Raw genomic sequence first — 21,403 nt, 5'->3', positions numbered from 1 at the left:
AAAAACAAAACAAAACAAGAAACCCTAATCAATAAAATGATCACATGAAGTCGCATACTACTAATTGCTCAGGGGTACCTTCTTTGCTTAAGATAACTCAGAAATAACCCCATGACAACACATCAACAGTTTGCTCATAGGCAGGCATGGTGGTGTATGCCTATCATTCCAGCACTCAAGAGGCAAAGGTTTGGCCTTTTATACCCAAATCCCTGGGTTCCTTTTCATTGTTGCCCCCCCTTCCAAAGAAACCCTCCAACATTTAGTTCACAAGCATATATAATGGCACAAAATGGACACCATCTATTTAGACATGTGGGCGGCATCTAATCCTTCACTGTGGTGATGCACAATCCCTCTGATTCGTGGGCCAGCAAACGTGGGGTGTAAGTTCTTAACTGGGACTTCTGAGTCAGAGGACCCAAATTAAACATGAAATCAACGAATTCATAAGACACAATGACAATGAAAACACATCACAAAGAAACCTATGGGACACAGCTAAGGCAGTACTGAGGGGCAAGATCATTGCCCTCAGCACTCACATTAAAAGAATGGAAGCAGAGCAGGTGAATAACCTCACGATGAAACTAAAACAACTGGAAAAACAAGAAATGACAGAATCTAAAACGACTAGGAGGGGAGAGATCACAAGATTAAAGAGGAGATAAATCTGATTGAAAATAGAAAGACCATTCAACAAATAAATAAGACTAAAGCTGGTTCTTTGAGAAAATAAATAAAATTGACAGACCCCTCGCAAGACTTACAAAAAAAAGAAGAGACTCATATACGTAAAATCAAGGACTCCACCAGAAAAATTACAACAAGTAGACACGATATTCAAACAATCATAAGGAGCTATTTCCAAAACCTCTATTCAGCAAAAAACAATAATTTTACAGAAATGGATCAATTCTTAGAGAAGTACAAACTGCCCAAACTGAACCAAGAAGAAATAAATCAATTAAATAAACCAATAACTTACAGTGAGATACAGGAGGTAATCAAGAACCTTCCAACAAAGAAAAGCCCAGGCCCAGATGGATTCACTAATGAATTCTACAAAACCTTTAGTGATGACCAAATACCAATGTTCCTCAAACTCTTCCGCAAAATAGAAACAGAGGGAGAAATCCCAAACTCATTCTACGAAGCTAATATCATACCCATTCCCAAACCAGGCAAAGACCCAACAAAAAAAGAGAACTACAGACCAATATCACTAATGAACACAGACGCAAAGCTCCTCAATAAAATATTAGCTAACAGGATCCAGAAACTGATCAAGAAAATCATACATCATGACCAAGTAGGCTTCATCCCACAGTCACTAGGATGGTTCAACATCCGTAAATCAATCAATGTAATTCACCACATCAACAGAACTAAAATCAAGAATCACATTGTTATCTCAGTCGATGCCCAAAAAGCCTTTGACAAAATACAACATCCATACTTATTAAAAGCTCTGGAGAGAACAGGAATAGATGAAACATTCCTCAAAACAATAAAAGCCATATACAACAGACCAACTGCTAACATCATATTAAATGGATAGAAACTTAAATCATTCCCCCTAGACTCGGGAGCAAGACAAGGATGCCCACTCTCCCCACTTCTATTCAACATAGTGCTGGAATCCCTAGCCATAGCAATAAGGCAAGAGGAGGATATCAAAGGGATCCACATCGGCAAGGAAGAAATCAAACTATCCTTATTCACAGATGACATGATCTTATATCTGAAAAGACCCAAAAAACTCAGTACCCAAACTCCTACACCTAATAAACCATTTTGGCAAAGTAGCAGGATACAAAATCAATCCACAAAAGTCAGCAGCTTTTCTGTACACCAGCAATGTACAAACAGAAAAGGAAATTATGGAAACAATTCCATTTACAGTAGCCAAAAAAAAATAAATAAATAAAGTACCTAGGGATCTAGGGATCAACCTAACCAAGGACGTGACGGCCATATTTAATGAGAACTATAAAAATCTAATAAGGGAAATCAAAGAAGACACAAGGAGATGAAAAGACCTCCCATGCTCATGGGTACGCAGAATCAATAAAGTGAAAATGGCCATATTGCCCAAATTGTTATACAAATTCAATACAATCCCTATCAAAATCCCAGTTACATTCTTCACTGAAATAGAGAAAGCAGTCCACAAATTCATATGGAACAGCAAAAGACCTAGAATAGCCAAAGCAACTCTAGGCAAAAAAAGCAGTGCAGGAGGTATCACAATACCAGACTTCAAGCTCTACTATAGAGCCATCATAACTAAAACAGCCTGGTATTGGTATAAAAACAGACCGGAAGACCAATAGATTCGAATTGAAGATCCAGAAATAAAACCGCACTCTTACAGTCACCTGATGTTCGACAAAGGAGCTAAAGACATATAATGGAATAAACATAGCCTCTTCAACTACTGGTGCTGGGAAAACTGGGCAGCCATATGCAGAAAACTCAAAGTAGACCCAAGCCTATCACCACACACCAAGATCAACTCAAAATGGATCAAGGACCTCAACATCAATCCTGAATCCTTGAAACTACTGAAGGACAGAGTAGGAAAGACGCTAGAACTTATAGGCACAGGAAGGAACTTCCTGAATAGAGTGCCAGGGGCACAACAAATAGGGGAGAGACTCGACAAATGCGACTACTACAAATTAAAAAGTTTCTGCACAGCTAAGGACAGAGCCACCAAAATAGAAAGACAGCCAACCATATGGGAAAGAATCTTTACCAGCACAGGAACAGACAAAGGCCTAATATCTGTCATCTACAGAGAACTCAAAAAACTAAGCCCCTCCAAGCCCAGTACACCAATTAGGAAATGGGCAAAGGAGCTCAAGAGAGACTTCACAAGAGAAGAAATAAAAATAGCAAAGAAACATATGAGGAAATGTTCAACATCCCTGGTAGTAAAGGAAATGCAAATAAAAACAACCCTGAGATACCACCTCACTCCAGTTAGAATGGCCTATACTCTGAACTCAGGCAACAACAAATGCTGAAGGGGGTACGGGAAAAGAGGACCCCTTCTCCATTGTTGGTGGGAGTGCAAATTAGTACAACCACTTTGGAGAACAGTATGGAGGTTTCTCAAAAAGCTCAACATAGACCTACCCTATGACCCAGCCATACCACACCTAGGCATCTATCCTGAACAGCAGGTCCCAAGATATCAAAAAGACATGTGTACTTCCATGTTTATCGCTGCACAATTCACAATAGCCAAAATATGCAATCAACCCAGATGCCCCTCCACAGATGAATGGATCCAAAAAATATGGTACCTATACACAATGGAATACTACATGGCGATTAGGAATGGTGAAAAATTGTTATTCGCAGGGAAATGGTCAGAACTTGAACAACTAATGTTGAGCGAGACAAGCCTAGAACACAGAAAACAAAGGGGCATGATCTCCCTGATATATGACTGTTAAGCTGGGGTGACAGGGAGACAGTAGAGACCAGGTCTGTGAAACCAAAAACTGCTTGTCAAATGGTATTTCCCACAGGATTGGGTCAGTGACCTAACATTATGTAAGTAAAACCAAACAACTACTCAAATATAAAGGTCAAAAATTGACCTCTCAGTGGATCACAATAGCTCAAAAGCTATGTATGTACATTCATATGAGACTACTGTCAACATAGTCTAATATCGACATGACATTTAAAGCCCTAGGCGAATTTTCTTTGGTGTACACCATGTGGCTAATGTATATGTTCTTGGTATACTGTGTATTGTATATATGTCTACCTGACCTAGGGAAGGGAAAGAAAATCAGGGTGTAAGATATCACAAGAAATGTATACACTGCCCTAGTATGTAACTGTACCCTTTTTGTACAACACCTTGTCAAAACAGTTGTTTAATTAATAAATAAATTTTTAAAAATTCAACCTAGCGATTTCTAATTATAATGCTAAGCTGTACACTTTTAAACAAGGGTACTGTAGCTCCTTAGGTGATGTTGAAGGGAAATGAATCTCCACAAAAGAAAAAAAAAAAAAAGCCAGAAGTACAGGGTTCGCTCAAGGGGTAGAGCCAAAAATGCTAAGCAAGAACATAAGGCCCTGGATTCCTGTCCCCCAATACTAATATACACACACACACAAACAAAAAACATGGCAAACAAGTCTTATAATCACAAATTACATTTGCCTTCAAATTGTTTGAGGTTTGAATGTTAAACACTGGTACTTGTTTTTAGGTTGTGTTTCTCAAATTTAAACATTGAGCCATGTTAACTCCTGTCTACTTACCCGCTCTTCACGCCCTTCAGCAAGGATCACCACAATCCTGCCTTGACGTTCATGGCCAGTTCTCCACATTCGTTGTATAAGGCGAATCGGGCTCTTTTGGGCATCAAAACATATTATAAGTCCAACTTCTCCAATGTCTGAACCTCCTTCACCAACACAGGTAGAGACTAATGCGTTGTTACCATCATCACAAGATCGCTCACTACCTGAAATAAAAACAATTTAACACTACTAGGTCTAATAAAAGAACTGCAGATCACGTGAAAATGGAAAAATCAGATTAAAAATCAGCATTATAGATGCCACAGAATAGGAAAAAGGGTCACAAAGTGGCATGTTATGCCAAAAGAGACTAATGTAGGATAGAAAGAGCAAGGTTGTGATGTCAGAAGGCTTTGTCAACAATAGAAGTTTCTCAGGGAGAAAGCCATGATTTTATTTTTAATAGCACTGCAAGGAACATAAAGGCAGGTGAATGGCCTATAGCAATTACTCCTATTACTCATTTCTTAGATTTAAATGTTACTTGCACGTACAATACTTTTCTATTATTCATTTTGTGAGTAGGTGCATGTACTGACGGTACTGGGGCCTGAACTCAGGGCCTGAGTGCTATCCCTTAGCTTTATCACTGAAACCTGGCACTCTACCACTTGAGCCACTGCTTCACTTCTGGCTTTGCTGGATAATTGTAAATAAGAGTCTCATGGACTTTTCTGCGCACGCGGGTTTTAAACCTTGAGCCTTAGTTCTCATCTACCCGCTAGGTAGAATTATATGCATGAGCCCCCAACACACAGCTCTTTCACCATTATCAGTAGAATTTTATAATTTTATTTTTTGGTTTTTATTCTCCTCTGTTGCTATTTTTTATTTTTGTGCCTTTTTTTTTGGTTTTTGTTTTGCCATTCCTGGGCCCTGAAATCAGGGTCTGAGTACTGTCTCTGGCTTCTTTTTGCTCAAGGCTAGCACTCTGCCTCTTGAGCCACAGCGCCACTTCTGGTGCTGGGGAATCAAAACCAGGGCTTCATGTATATGAGGCAAGCTCTATTGCCGCTAAGGCATATTCCCAGCCCTTTGTGTGCCTTTTGTCTTGTATGTACGTGTATCTATTGTGGGGAGGGGAAGGCAAAGCACAGAAATGGTGGGACAAAGGGTGAACGAATACAGCAGTGACACTCACTAGACATAATATGTTGCAAATGAACCACACAATTGGTAAGGTGGGAGGTCAGGAGGGAAAAAATTGGGAGAAAATGAGGGGCGAGGTCAAGCTGTTCAGAAAGAAACATATTCATTACCTAACTTATGCAACTGTCAGTCTATCACCTTTACAATAAAAGGTTTTTAATTAAAGAATTCAAATCATAGGGACATTCCAATCTTTCTCTCTGAGCAGTTTGTAAAACCACAGCAGCTTAAGAATGAGTTAACGAAAAAGTCAACCAGGCATCAAAACCTCCTTAAGCCTTCCAAACATCATTCAGAATAGCTATTAGCCTCCATTTTGTTCAACATACATCAACATAAGCTACAGACTTTTGTGTGACACGTGCAAGACATGGTGGTAATTAAAGGAGATAATATAACATCAAAGCTTGAACTCACTGATGATGATAGCTTCTATATACAAGAGCAATACTATGGGGCAGGTGGCAGAAGCTGAAATTAAATACATGGCATGGCTACTAACACCCAAGGACCCTGGGAGGTAGACTGCATTTTATTAAAAGAATTCAAGATCCAAGAGGTTAAGCTACTTGCCTTACCTCTCATTAAGAAATGCCACTATGTAAATTAGATTTTCAAAAACCTACTATACTAATCCTGAAGCAAATTCTGTTTTGAAAAGCACCTGACAGAAGTCAACTAATAATGGAATTAAATAAGCCTCCCCGACCCTAAGGCAATGAATCTAGACTGGTCCTAGGGAGGGATTTAACAAATTTGTGCAGGAGGGGCGGGGGCAGCTTAAAAATGGTTGCCATTCTCACCCCACCAGATATGACCCACTTGGCTTACTGAGACTGTATTCCGTTTGCCAGCAGCTGGTGGCTCACATCTGTAATCCTAGCTACTCAGGAGGCTGAGATCTGAGGATTGCAGTTTGAAGGAAGCCAGGTCAGGAAAATCTGTGAGACTTTGATCTCCAACTAAATCACAGAAAAAGTCAAAAGTGGCATCGTTGCTCAAGTGGTAGAGTGCTAATCTTAAGCAAAACAAGCTCAGGGACAGTGCCCAGGCTCAGAGTTCAAGCCTCAGGACAGGCAAAACAAACAAACAAATCAATGGTATTCCTTCACTATCATTTACACACACATACCATAAAAGGAGGAATAATACATACAGCTTATATTTATGTTTCATGTTTAGTCCAATTACTTTCCATCTGTACAGTAATTGTCATTACAGGACTAATGCAACAAAACTAATATTTTAAAGCAAAGATAAAGGGAAAATATGTGCCAATGTTGAAAAAAATTTCATTTACTTCAGTAGTAGAGTCTGAACTCAGGGCTTTATATTTGCTAGTCTGGTGCTCTACCATTTGGGCCATACCTCCAGCTCTGTTTTATTCCCTGGAAATTTTTGAGATATAGGGTCTTGAGAACTTTCTATTGGAGTTAGCCTCAAACTTTTATGTTCCTGCTCTCTGTCTGCCAAACAGCCAGGATTATAGGGATAAGCCAATCCCACCGAAAAAATATTATTCTTTTATAGCTAACATATTTCTAAAGAGAGAAAGGAAGCTGTTATTTATGTACCTCCTATTGGCAGTGATCTGTCATTGAATATTCACTTCCATGAATTTTACCCCTAAATTCAAGACTTACATATTCAATTACTTCTTCAATGTTTCCACTTCATTTTGTTTTTTTTTTTGGGGTCAGTCCTGGGGCTTGGACTCAGGGCCTGAGCACTGACTCTCCCTGGCTTCTTCTTGCTCAAAGCTAGCACTCTGCCACTTGAGCCACAGTGCCACTTCTGGCCATTTTCTGTATATGTGGTGCTGGGGAATTGAACCCAGGGCCTCGTGTATCCGAGACAGGCACTCTTGCCACTAGGCCATATTCCCAGCCCCTCCACTTCATTTTTAATGACGCTACTCAAAGTGTGGTCCAAGAATCTGGATCAGTCCAAAAGCTGTTTATTACTGAGTGATAAAAGAAAAGTTCAACGCCGGGCATTGTGGGCTCATGCCTATAATCCTAGCTACTCAGAAGGCTGAGATCTGAGGGTCCACACTTCAAAGCCAGCTCAGGCAGGAAAGTCTGTCAGACTCTTATCTCCAATTAATCACCAGAAAATTGGAAGTGGTGCGGTGGCTCAAGTGGTAGAGCTCTAGCCTTGAGCTGAAGAGCTCAGGGATAGCAAGCACCCAGTCTCTGAGTTCAAGTTCCAGGACTGAGAAGAAGAAAAAAAGTTTGCAAACTGAAAGCTAAGGTTTAAAAATTTGATTGAGTAAACTGATTAACCCTAATTATATATATATATATATATTTATTTTTATTTTTATTTTTTTTTTGGCCAGTCCTGGGGCTTGGACTCAGGGCCTGAGCAATATCCCTGGCTTCTTTTTCCTCAAGGCTAGCACTCTGCCACTTGAGTCACAGCACCACTTCTGGCCATTTTCTATATATGTGGCGCTGGGGAATCGAACCCAGGGCCTCATGTACACTGGGCAAGCACTCTTGCCACTAGGCCATATTCCCAGCCCCCTAATAATAATTGTTAAAGTGTCATCATTGAGTAAAAATGTAGTCTCATAAAGGACTTTATCTGGCCATTCAAAACGTACTTTGTCATTTTTTTTCACATTTGTTATAAAATTTTATTTCGGTAGCCAAGTGACTAGTGATTACAAAAAAGGTTAAATGTTAATTGGTTTTATTTCTGTTTCAGCATCTACAAAATTACCTCCAACTGCTCCTTCTTGGTAAAACCTTTCATGCTTTTCCCTGAAGCATGGCCAACAAACGTCATCACTCTAATAATTGGCTGATGCTTTCAAAGCATTTCTGCAATTTCCTGAACACTGTCTCGAAATGAAGAAAACAATCATAACTCTTGTGTCATCATATTTCTTTTCAGAGGTGTTTGTAGCTGTGGAACAGAAAATACTTTAGTTACAACTTTTCAAAAGTCTTTACAGAAGAACTAGTTTAAAACACTACCCTGAAGCCATATATTAATATTAAGTAATCATTTTTAATATATACGTAAGAAGTTTTAACGTCTTTTTCTACTGCATTACACAATAATTTTAACAATCTTGACTCCATTTCTCATAGGCTATCATAAAGTTGTAGTCAGGCACAGGTGGCTCACACCTGTAATCCGAGCTTCTCAGCGGAGGCTCACATCTGAGGAGCATGGTTCAAAGCCTATCTGGGCAGAAAAGTCGATCAGACTCCAATTTACCACCAGAAAACCATAAGTGGAGCTGTGGCTCAAAGTGGTGGAGCACTAGCCTCGAAGAAAAGAACTCGGGGACAGCACCCAGCTTCTGAGTTCAAACCCTATAACCCATAAAATGAAATATAAAGTTCCAAAGAAGACCATTAAGTGTCTGAGTCATTTTGAGTAGCACCGAACACAGGACATGACTGACTCTCCCCTTTAACTTTCTGGACAGACAGAAAAACACACTGCAGAGCTACCACTAGTTTCCTACAACTTTCCCTCCTGTTCACTAAAGGCCCTCTTAACCTGGCCACACATGCTCAACTTCACAAAAGATAACTGCAGAATACCCTCTAGTCAATTCTAAAGCCGCTGCCAATGCTTATTCTTGGTAACCAGCAGAATGCACGAAGATGAACATGAATTTTATGATCAAGCAACATATTTTCTAAGTGATATGTCTTATCTAAAATATACTATTATCCCTACTACTTCATGTTAATAAAAAACATTGAAAATAAGGTAATAATCTAAAACATGAAATAAAATGGACTGGCAACTAAATGAAATAGAAAATGGAAGTATGAATGGGATAATAAAGGCCAGGTAGTTACACAGATATTTTTGTGATTGTTTGCCTTGGCTTTCAAGCTTGGTATGGAACTTCAAATGAAATTTTTTTTTCTTCCTTGTGTCTGTGGTTTTTTTCTTTGTTTTTGTACTGCTCCTGGAGCTTAAACTCAGGGCCTAGGTTCTGTCCCTGAGCTTCTTTTTGTTCAAGGCTATTATTGCTATACCACTTGAACCACAGTGCCACTTCTGGCTTTTTCTGAGTAGTTTATTAGATAAAGTCTAGAGTCTCATCGATTGGTTTTGAAGCAGGATCCTCAGACCCCAGCCTCCTAAGTAGCTAGGATTACAAGTGTGAGCCACCAGCTGCCAGCCTATATGTTCTTCTTTTTTGAGGTAGGGTCTCACTATGTAGCTCAGCCTATCCTCAAACTCTTAACTCCTTCTGCCTCAACCTCTTGTATGCTGAGATTGCACATTTGTACAGTCAGGTTGACAATGCCTTTACCTTCCTTATTCATCATATACAAATGCCAGTAAGCAAACACTGTATATACTAATTAATTAATTAATTTCATTTTCACACTAATCCATTTTATTAAGAACTGGCTCAGACTATTCCACGGGAATCCATACAGTGATAGTTCACAATACAAAAGAAGCAAAAAGTAAGAGCTGAGAGAAGCAACTATAGCAAATAAACTTATTCTAAACATACTTGCTCTGAATCATTGTAGCATGAAGTTTCTGCGTGTGATCAATACCTGACAACCTGCTACTCTCACTGCAAATCCAGTCTCTAACCTGCTAGCGCCAGCCTCTCTACTCTCATTTCACTGAGGCTCTATCAAAGGCATCAATGACTTCCACACTGCCATATTAAAGGAAAACTTGGTAGTTCTTGTGACAGTTCTCTTAAGCGTTCCAGAGTCTACGCTTTCCTACTGCTACTGCTGTTTCTTCCCTCCTTCTCCCATACACTTCTCCATTTCCTTCTCAAACTCCTTGGTGACGGCTTTGCTTTAAACTCTGTAGACGTTAATCTTCAGGACACCCTTCTAGACCCTCTTTGGTCTCCAAACTATCAATCTGGTGAACATCACACTGAATATCAAAAAAGCCAAGCAGGGGCTGGGGATATTGCCTAGTGGCAAGAGTGCCTGCCTCGCATACACGAGGCCTTAGGTTCGATTCCCCAGCACCACATATACAGAAAACGGCCAGAAGCGGCGCTGTGGCTCAAGTGGCAGAGTGCTAGCCTTGAGCAGGAAGAAGCCAGGGACAGTGCTCAGGCCCTGAGTCCAAGGCCCAGGACTGGCCAAAAAAAAAAAAAAAAAAAGGCCAAGCAAGAGAATGATCCTGAATTCAAGTCTTAGTAACAGCACCAAATAAGTAATTGAGCCCTACACAGGAAGTGACACTGTAGCTCTAAGTAGTAGAGTGCTAGCAAGTGCCCAGGCCAAGAGTTGAAGCCCTAGAACTGAAGGGGGAAAATAAAAGCCCTACACCATCTGGCCTTCATTACTGCTCATCTGCACACCTCTTACCCTCACTCATCCTAATCTAGTCCACTGATCTTTAATAAAACTAACCAAACTAACAAATAGGGTCCTTGGACCATGCTATTCTTTCTGCCTACAGTAATCCTTCTTCCAGAAATCCCCAGTTTGCCTCCCTCACTTCCACCAGGTATCAGCTAAAACATTTCACACACAGGCTTCTCTAACCACTCTCTACACATGAAACTTTCTCCCGATGTGCCATAACTTGCTACCACTTTATTATAGATGGTTTTACTCTCACTCTTACTGGCCCCAAACTAACTTTTCCCTTATTATCTTATTCTAAGCATTCCTACTGCTCATACTTTCCAAAATGTATTCAAATTTTTTTTCTCTCTCTCTCTTTTTTTTTTTTTTGGCCAGTCCTGGGCTTGGACTCAGGGCCTGAGCACTGCCCTGGCTTCTTTTTGCTCAAGGCTAGCAGTCTGCCACTTGAGCCACAGCGCCACTTCTGGCCATTTTCTGTATATGTGGTGCTGGGGAATTGAACCCAGGGCCTCATGTATACGAGGCAAGCACTCTTGCCACTAGGCCATATCCCCAGCCCTGTATTCAAATTTTTACCATTAATTATTTAGAACAATTAAAATTCCTCCTCCTCCTTTTTTTTTTTGTCAGTCCTGGGCCTTGAACTCAGAGCCTGAGCACTACCTCTGGCTTCCTATTGCTCAAGGCTACCCCAGCCCCAAAATTCCTCCTTCTTTATAAGGTGTGTTAGCATAAACTAGTAAGTGGAAATCTTAGCACTTTCAGCAACTACCATACCTTCAACACTACTAAGTATTACCTACCATTCCATGACCTGAAGTGTTTGATTACAACTACTTCTAATTTCTTTTTTTTTTTTTTTTTGGCCAGTCCTGGGGCTTGGACTCAGCGCCTGAGCATTGTACCTGGCTTCTTTTTGCTCAAGGCTAGCACTCTGCCACTTGAGTCACAGCGCCACTTCTGGCCATTTTCTGTATATGTGGTGCTGGGGAATCGAACCCAGGGCCTCATGTGTATGAGGCAAGCTCTCTTGCCACTAGGCCATATCCCCAGCCCTTCTAATTTCTTTAACTTTGGATGAGTATAGAAAAAATCTTTACATTTTTCTCCTGCAGGAAAAAAAATCAAAATTATTTCTATAATTTCCAAAGTAATCATATTAATGTATTGTTCTTTAAGCATATGTGAAAAATTTACTTTTTATTTAAATAGTAACTAAGTATACAGGTAGGATAGGAACATCCAAACGGAAGTCAGTAATAAAACAAAGAGAAATATGTTTATTTAAACTTTAAATCAGACTGAGGATTTTCACTACAAATAAATGAGGCTAATATCTAATATGTATTTAAGGTTTAAATTGATAAACAATAAACTTGAATAAGTATTAATCCTAACAGACAATAAAACACTTAAACATTTAAAGGACCTATTGTTACCCAAATATAAACAAGGGTATTCGCGTGCATCAATCAAAAAATGTTTTAAAATTCATATTAATTAATAAAGAACAATTTGGGCATGGTGGCATATCAGAACTTGGTTGGGATGGGGGCTGGGAATATGGCCTAGTAAAAACAGTGCTTGCCATACATACATGAAGCCCTGAGTTCCACGACTCAGCACCACATATAGAGAACAGGCCACAGGTAACTCTGTGGACCAAGTGGCAGAGTGCTAGCCTTGGGCAAAAAGAACCAGGGCCAGTGCTCAGGCCCAGAGTTCAAGCTCCCAGATGTCAAAAAAAAAAAAAAAAGAACTTGGGACGGTAAGGCAGAAGGATCACAAGTTTGAAGGTCGACTGGGATTCATAATGAAACCTTGCCTCATTTAAAAAAGCGCACGCTGGGGGCTCTGTCTTGTAATCCTAGCTACTCAAGAAGCTGAAATCGAAGGATCTCAGTTCAAAGCTAGCCCAAGCAGTCCAAGTCCATGAGACTTTCACCACCAATTAATCACCAGAAAACTGCAAATGAGCCAGTGGCTCAAAGTGGTAGAGTGCTAATGTTGAGCGAAAGAGTTCAGACTCAGCACCCATGCCCAAAGCCCCAATGACTGATTAAAAAAAGACAGAGAAAAAAAGAAAAAGACAAACAATATATAATCTTTCTTTTTTTTTTCAATTTTTTATTATCAAACTGATGTACAGAGAGGTTACAGTTTCATACGTTAGGCATTGGATACATTTCTTGTACTGTTTCTTACCTTGTCCCTCATGCCCCCCTCCCTCCCCCTCTTTCCCTCCCCCCCAGGTGTTCAGTTCACTTACACCAAACAGTTTTGCAAGTATTGCTTTTGTAGTTATTTCTCTTTTTTTATCCTGTGTCTCTCAAATTTGGTATTCCCTTTGAATTTCCTACTTCCAATACCAGTAAACGCCGTTTCCAATATACTCAGATAAGATTACAGAGATAGTGTAGGTACAACCATAGGAAGGTGATACAAGAACATCATCAATAATAGAAACTACACATACACATAGGACGTTGAAAGTAGTTACAACTGTGGTATAACAATTGTTTCCATAACATGGAGTTCATTTCACTTAGCATCATCTTATGTGTTCATAAGGGTATAGCTATTGGGCCTTGTGATGCTCTGCTATGGTTTGCCTAAACCTGTACTAATTATTCCCAATAAGGGAGGCCATAGAGTCCATGTTTCTTTGGGTCTGGCTCACTTCACTTAGTATAAGTTTTTCCAAGTCCTTCCATTTCCTTACAAATGGAACAATGTCATTCTTTCTGATAGAGGCATAAAATTCCATTGTGTATATGTACCACATTTTCCTGATCCATTCATCTATGGAGGGGCATCTGGGTTGGTTCCAGATTCTCGCTATGACAAATTGTGCTGCGATGAACATTGTTGTGCTGGTGGCATTACTGTGATTTTGTTTGTGGGCTTTTGGATAGATACCCAACAGTGGGGCTTCTGGGTCATAATCTTATAATTCTATAATTCTTATAATCTATAATTCTTATAGCATATTTTAGGTTTTGGCTTGCTGTATTACCTAGATGTACCTCAAAGTCCTAAACAGAATCAATCGTCCCGCCTCAACTTTCTACGAAACCGAGACTACAGGTATGCATCACTACACACAGCTAACACAAGACAGAATTTTAAATGAAAATCCATATCTTTGTGGAGGAAAGCATTAACACTTGCTAAAGTACCATGTGTATGTGTGCAGTTATAGTTTCATAAAGGTCTCATTTCGGCTAAGTTCGTTTTTTACCCATGTCATTCCTTCAAAAATTAAGAAAAGGGGGACTGGGAATATGGCCTAGTGGCAAGGCCTAGTGCCTCTTATACATGAAACCCTGTGTTTGATTCCCCCACACCACATATATGGAAAACGGCCAGAAGTGGCGTGGTGGCTCAAGTGGCAGAGTGCTAGCCTTGAGCAAAAAGAAGCCAGGGACAGTGCTCAGGCCCTGAGTCCAAAACCAGGACTGGCCAAAAAAAAAAAAAAAAAAAAAAAAGTAAGAAAGGTTCTACAAATAAGTAAACTTAAAACAAATTAGTTAGTAAAAAGAAATTCAACTCTAAAAATGAATGCAGATTTTTGCAATTTAAAAATAAAAAACATCTGGTTTTCCCAGTTTGAGTCATATGTATTGTTTTCTAGCAATTACTCAAAAACACCTCATTGCTTTTAAAAATAACGCATCTGGGGCTAGGATTGTGGCCTAGTGGTAAAGTACTTGTCTCACATACATGAAGCCCCAGGTTTGATACCTGAGCACCACATATACAGAAAAAGTCAGAAGTGCTGCTGTGGCTCAAGTGGTAGAGTGCTAGCCTTGAGCACAAAGAAGCCAGGACAGTGCTCAGGCCCTGAGTCCAGGCCCCAAGACTGGCAAAATAATAACCCAAATCATAACAATAAAGCATCTTAGATGACTGTTTTATGTATCTTCAACAAAAATATTTTCATCATTTCTTTACATAATTTCATACCACGTACCTTTTGTTCCATGCGTAATTCCAGAAAGGAAAAAATATCTCATTCCCATATGCTGCAGTAGTTCATAACCATGATATAAACTAATACAAATGGCATACTCGCCGTCAATTATGCCTTGATGACATCCCTGAAAAAAATCAATAATAAGTTGGGCTGGGGCTATGGCCTAGTGGCAAGAGTGCTTGCCCCTTACACATGAGGCCCTGGGTTCAATTCCCCAGCACCACACATATAGAAAATGGCCAGAAGTGGCACTGTGACTCAAGTGGCAGAGTGCTAGCCTTGAGCAAAAAGAACAGTGCTCAGGCCCTGAGTCCAAGACCCAGGACTGGCAAAAAAAAAAAACCCCAAAACAATCAGCACATGTTAAATTCAACCAAAGAAACATGAAGATACAAGCACTATACCCATGCTCTCAGGCTAATGTGCCCATATGATAACCAAGTTTTGTTTTTTCCAGTCCTTACGGCCACAAGCACTGTCCCTGGCTTCTTTTTGCTCAAGGCTAGGTAGCACTCTACCACTTGAGCTCACAGCTCCACCTCTGCCTTTTTCTATGTATGTGGTACTGAGGAATCAAACTCCGGGCTTCATGTATGCTAGGTAAGTACTCCACCACTAGGCCATATTCCCAGCCCCTGGTAACAAAGATTTAAAAGAAGAATACTGAGAATGTATTTCAATTATTTTCCTATAGCTTACATTTTTAGTGGCATTTCTCAGTGAATCATTCTAAATTCTTCCCTGACAGTGTTGAATAGTTTTCTATAGCACCCTAACTATCTGAAACAGTAAACTTGCCTCTTTATCAAATACACTCACCAATAAAATCAAAATCAGCAAGTTTAGATTTACTGAAAATTTTAGTGAACTTTTAACTTTAGGAAGAAATTTAAACATGTTTATTCATGTTTTAGATAACATAGTGAAATAGACTCCTTTAGAGGTTTGTTTGGCATGGCAGGACTGCATTTTCTGGTGTAAAATAAAAGTGACTCCTATGTAGTCACAAATATTCATTAATTATTCTCTCTGGCCTCTTCAAAATCTTTTTTCTCTAGCTAGGTGCTCTTACCCTTTTGCTCCTTGCTACTTGGGAGTCTGCCTCAAGAATACTTCTCACCAGCCATCCTAGCAACTAAAAGCCTAGGCTGATCAAGCATGTGTCTAGGAAGGAAGCAAGATGCTTTCTCAAGACCTAACCAGCAAAATCCAGAGCCCAAGAAAGCAAAGACCTTAATTCAGATCCCAGGAACTGCTAAATAAAAGCAATGTTCCATGGAGTTACACTTCTAGACTTGGGTGTCTTTTTATATAGTGAGCTTTTCTTCTAACCTTGGGCCCAGCTTGACAGACATTTTCATACACCTACTTCTCTCCAATGAACATTAAGTATTACAAGTTTTTTGTGATGCTTCTTCCTTTCTGGTATTACAAGTAAGCCCAAATATTCTGGGATTCAAATTTAGCTACAATTTGCTCTTTCATGGGTCAGTGATACGCTTCAATAACTCATTTTATGTTTTAGCCTTCCTATCATAAACATTTATACTTACCACAATATTTGGAGATGGGTTTTTCCTAAATTGATCTCTGGCCAGAATTATCTGGTACTTGGTTAGATTGGGGATATCTCTTCTCATCAAAACATTGCTCAGAATCAGAGAACTTGCAAATGTTTCCAAACTCTGCAAATGTAAAAAAAAATATTGTAAGTTTAAAGACCTTTTTTCAAACATATTAATTTTTGCCACATGTTAAAGTAATTAATATATTTAATAAAGTTTGTTTTGAAATGAAGTTTTGGGCTAACACAGCATAGATAATAAAATTGAAGCATCGTTGACATCTAAACCTGGATAGTATCTAAACATGGGCCTCACAAGCTAGGGCTCACACCTGTAATCCAAGCAACTCAGGATCTGACAATCACAGTTCAAAACCAGCCTGGACAGCAAAGATTAAACTCTTTTTTTTTGCCAGTCCTGGGGCTTTGACTGAGGGCCTGAGCACTGTCCCTGGCTTCTTTTTGCTCAAGGCTAGCACTCTGCCACTTGAGCCCCAGCGCCACTTCTGGCTTTTGTCTGTGTATGTGGTGCTGAGGAATCGAACCCAGGGCTTCATGCATGCTAGGCAAGCACTTTACCACTAAGCCACATTTCCAGCCCCAAGATTAAACTCTTATTTCCAATGAACTACTCAGAGAAAGCCAGAAGTCTTGCTGTGGCTCAAAAAGTAGAATGCTAGCTAGCCAAACAAAACAAGCTTATAGACAGTGCCCAGGCAAGTTTTCGCCCCAGGATTGGCAGAAAGAAAAAGAAGGGCAGTGGTATTTTTCATTGCTGCATCTTCCACCTCTAGAACAAATAATAGCACATAGGTCCCAAGTAAATGTTTGCAGATGGTTGAATAAATTGAAATGTCTTTAATTTCATTCATTAATTCTTCCAACCAGTATTAAATATCCATCACACATCAAATGTACCTCTTAAATACCGGGAATCTTATGACTAAGACAAATGACGCTGGCTGCTCTCATAGTTTACAATCCAAGGAAGGAAACCAAAGGATCAAGAAATGGATAGAGATGGAGATTGAAGCTCCTAGCAAGTGCAGGGTCCTATGTCTGATCCCTGATTCTAGGACAAAAAAAAAGACTAAAAGATGGTAATAGATAAGTTTTGTTTCTTGGTTTTGTTGTGGAAAGTGTTTTTTGTTGTTGTTGTTGTTGTTTTTTTCAAATTTTTATTATCAAACTGATGTACAGAGAGGTTACAGTTTCATACGTTAGGCATTGGATACATTTCTTGTACTGTTTGTTACCTTGTCCCTCATGCCCCCCTCCCTCCCGTGGAAAGTGTTTTTATTTTTATTTTTTGTAGCCCAAATTAGCCTCAAACTTGTAATCCTCCTGCCTCATCCTCCCGAGTTCTAAGATTACAGGCATAGCCACATAACCAGTTGAAAATAGGTAATTTTGATAAATACAATGTTATTAATACAATTAAGAATCTAGAACTTCATTGTATGTATGTATGTATGTATGTGTGTGTATAAATATGTATACACACACACACACACATATATATATATCACATTTTCTTGAGTGGGTCAGGGGAATGTGGTATATGTACACCATGGAATTTTATGCTTCCAACAGAAACAAGGACATTGCCCCATTTGTAAGGAAACAGACTTGAAGCAAGCCAGACCTGAAGAAATATAGGCTATATGGTTTCCCTCATTTGTAATCAATAGAATGTATCTATAAATCTACAAATAAACTTAATGGATAGTAAAGGACAAAAATATTACACTTGGACATGATAGATTAAACAGGACTCTAAACATTCACACAGTGAGAACAAAGGAGGATATTCTTAGGAGAGGATCATAGGGCTCAAGCGCTGTGTGCATATGAACACAAAAAATGATGCTTGTCCAAGTGAACTCCAAGAAATGGAAATAACAAGTTTTTTCATCATATTGTTTGTGGGTTTTTTTCTCCCTCTTTTCTTCTAGTTTTCCCTTTAGTCGCCATTTTTTATTTCTGTATCCTTTGTCATGTATACAAGTTTATCTCATTTGGGGAGGGGAAGGGAAGCTTAGGAACAGTAGGACCAATTGTGCACTAATTCAGCAGTGATACTCGACAGTCACTACATTGGAAATGAACTATACAACTTGGGGGGGAGCTGTTCAGGATGGGAGGAACTGGGAGAAAATGAGGGAGGGTGTGACACTGTTTAAAAAGAAATGCACTGTCTTAAGTAACTGTAACTCCTCTGTACATCACCTTAGAATAAAAAAAAGAATCTAAAAGAGAGTAAAGTTACGTAGCTTTGAGGCTACGTATGTTAACATGAACGATGAGTTGAGTCTATGATGTTATGTTCTGACGGAGCAAGCATTCCAGAAAGAAAATAGTAAACCAACAGGAGTAATCTTAATGGTAAATGAAGGAAGAAAGAGACCTCTACATGAACAGCTGCCAGAGTGACAAATAATTGTTTATTTTAGTACATTTCTTACCTCTCTCTTCCAGCTTTCCTGAATACATTGTCTTACAAAAAAAGCACTGTAAACATATTAACAAAGTGAAATTCTAACTGCACATGACTAACAAATGAGGCAAATATTGGAGTTAAGAATGTAGTTCAGTGCTTAGGGGACTGATCTATTATGAAAGACCCTGCCACCAAAGGAGTGGGGGCAGGAGGGAGGACTGGAGGAAAGAAAGAAGAAAAAAAGAGAGAATGACCAGAATATTCTATATCTTCAATAAATAATACTTAGGAAAAAATAATGCTAAGATTTTTTTATTTAATTTCATTGTCAAGGTGATGTACAGAGGGGCTACAGTTACATATGTAAGGCAGAGAGGAAATTTCTTGTAAACTAGTTACCTCCTCCATTTTGTTCCACCTCCGTTCCTCCCTAGTGCTGCCCCCCCCCCAAGTTATACAGTTTCTTTATATTATCTTTTTCTTTTCTTTCTTTTTCTCTTTTTCTTTTTCTTTTTTCCTTTGGCCAGTCCTGTGGCCTGAACTGAGGGCCGGGGCACTGTCCCTGGCTTCTTTTCGCTCACGGCTAACATTGTACCACTTGAGCCACAGCGCCACTTTCAGCTTTTTCTGGTTATGTGGTGCTGAGGAATCAAACTCAGAGCCTGAAGCATCACTGTTGTATTGGTTTGTCCTTTGCCCTTTGTAATGGAGATTTCACAACAAAAAGAAACCACAGGGCTGGGAATATGGCCTAGTGGTAAAGTGCTAGCCTCATATACATGAAGCCCTGGGTTCAATTCCTCAGCAACACATGTATATACAAAAAGCCAGAAGTGGCACTGTGGCTCAAGTGGCAGAGTGCTAGCCTTGAGCAAAAAGGAAGCCAGGGACAGTGCTCAGGTTCTGAGTTCAAGGCCCAGGAATGGCAAAAATAAATAAACTAATTAATTAATTAAAGAAAGAAAATGACAATCATGTTAAAAAAAAAAAAAAAAAAAAACAGTGTCCCCACAAAATTTCAAAGTAGCTGCCACTGGAATGAAATCTACACTAGTTTTACAAAGGTCCCTCCCCTCCCCTCCCCTTCTTTCCTTCCTCCCTTCCTTGGAGTTACTGGCACCTGAAATAAAGGCCTCAAGTTCTCCCTCTTTCACTCAGGTTGGTGCTCTACCACTTAAGCCACACCTCCACTCTGGCTTTTTGCTGGTTGATGGAGGATAAGCAGCTCATGGACTTTTCTTCCTGGGATGGCCTTGAACCACAATCATCAGATATCAGTCTCCTGAGTAGCTAGGATTTCAGGTGAGGGCCACCAGCTGAGATTTGAACTTCTTGAAAGGCTGAAATGATAATTAAATATCAAAAATTTAAAAAGTTACCTTAAAAGTATGGCCCAAATGCTAGAAAGCTTGGCTAGCAAATGGAAGGCATGAACAGAAATTCCAATATCACACACACACAAAAAAACAACACGAATGCAGCTGGGAATATGGCCTAGTGTAAAGTGCTTGCCTCGTATACATGAAGCCCTGGGTACGATTCCTCAGCACCACATATATAGAAAAAGCTGGAAGTGGTGCTGTGGCTCAAGTGGTAGAGTGCTATCCTTGAGCAAAAAGAAGCCAGGGACAGTGCTCAGGCCCTGAGTTCAAGGCCCACGACTGGCAAAAAAAAACAAAACGGAGCAAAATAGAAAGAAAGAAAAAGGAAAAAAATATGTATGGAAGTACTGGAGGAAAACTAGTCTATCCTCCTTATTGTTTAGAGAATTAGATTGCTGGCAGCTTTGTAAAAGGTTACCTGGGCTCATAGATCTATCTGATTACTCCTTTTTCTTCTACATGGTTAGCTTTCTTAACCATGTGGCTAACATGCAATCATCAAATTCCGTAGGTCGTTCAGAGAGCCAGCCCACTTTTAAGAAAGAAGAACATATTCATGTCTCAATAGAAGAAGTGGCAAAGAAATCACTCATCATCTTTAATCCATCCCCAAACTCATAACTTCAAAGACCTCTTCAATATATGGATTCTATAATATATGGATTCTGTATGTTCTCTTTTCTAGATTCTGCCAGTGAATTTATGCAAACCTAGAACTAGGAGAAAAAAGGCTTACCTGGATGTATGTCTTTTGGATGGCTGCCAGTTCTTCCCCAAGGGGCACAACAAGCTTCACAACTCGTCTTTCATGAGACTATGGCAAAATATCTGCAGAATCTTCAGAACAAAGCTCAATCTGCCCAATTAGTAGGTTAGTAATAGCCTGCTGCACAGCCTACACAAATCCATAAAATATGAGAATAAATTTTTTTTTATTTTATATATTTTGGCCAGTCCTGGGCCTTGGACTCAGTGCCTGAGCACTGTCCCTGACTTCCTTTTGCTCAAGGCTAGCACTCTGCCACTTGAGCCACAGCGCCACTTCTGGCCATTTTCCGTATATGTCGTGCTGGGGAATCAAACCCAGGGCTTCATGTATACTAGGCAAGCTCTCTTGACACTAGGCCATATCCCCAGCCCAGAATAAATTATTTAACATGTTGATTTTTTAACTATATACAGAAATGAAATAGTAAGAGTCTCAGGCCAGCATAGGCCCAGATA

The 21,403-nt window shown here is 39.6% G+C and overlaps 1 protein-coding gene across 2 annotated transcripts; it reads right to left on the bottom strand.

Moving 5' to 3' along the window:
- Positions 1 to 4,167: 4,167 nt before the first annotated feature.
- Positions 4,168 to 21,059, bottom strand: LOC125344908 (Fanconi anemia group M protein-like). 2 transcript variants are annotated; one of them, XR_007209671.1, is made up of 5 exons: positions 20,916 to 21,059; positions 16,347 to 16,478; positions 14,791 to 14,917; positions 8,212 to 8,397; positions 4,168 to 4,499 (listed from the first exon to the last, which is right to left on the bottom strand). XR_007209671.1 is itself a non-coding variant. In XM_048337203.1 (4 exons), exons 2-4 carry the CDS (start codon positions 16,431 to 16,433, stop codon positions 8,282 to 8,284), a joined length of 330 nt encoding a protein of 109 aa, XP_048193160.1. In that variant the 5' UTR covers positions 16,434 to 16,478; positions 20,916 to 21,059; the 3' UTR covers positions 8,084 to 8,281. The 2 variants fall into 2 exon arrangements, 1 of the variants encoding a protein (XP_048193160.1); XM_048337203.1 differs by lacking the exon at positions 4,168 to 4,499 and having other exon boundaries at positions 8,084 to 8,397.
- Between the last annotated feature and the right edge of the window lie 344 nt (positions 21,060 to 21,403).

This window comes from Perognathus longimembris, unplaced genomic scaffold (assembly GCF_023159225.1).
Source record: "Perognathus longimembris pacificus isolate PPM17 unplaced genomic scaffold, ASM2315922v1 HiC_scaffold_4599, whole genome shotgun sequence".
Lineage (NCBI taxonomy): Eukaryota > Metazoa > Chordata > Mammalia > Rodentia > Heteromyidae > Perognathus > Perognathus longimembris.
The sequence above is the reverse complement of the archived record's forward strand: the minus strand, read 5'-3'. Positions and strand labels throughout refer to the sequence as shown.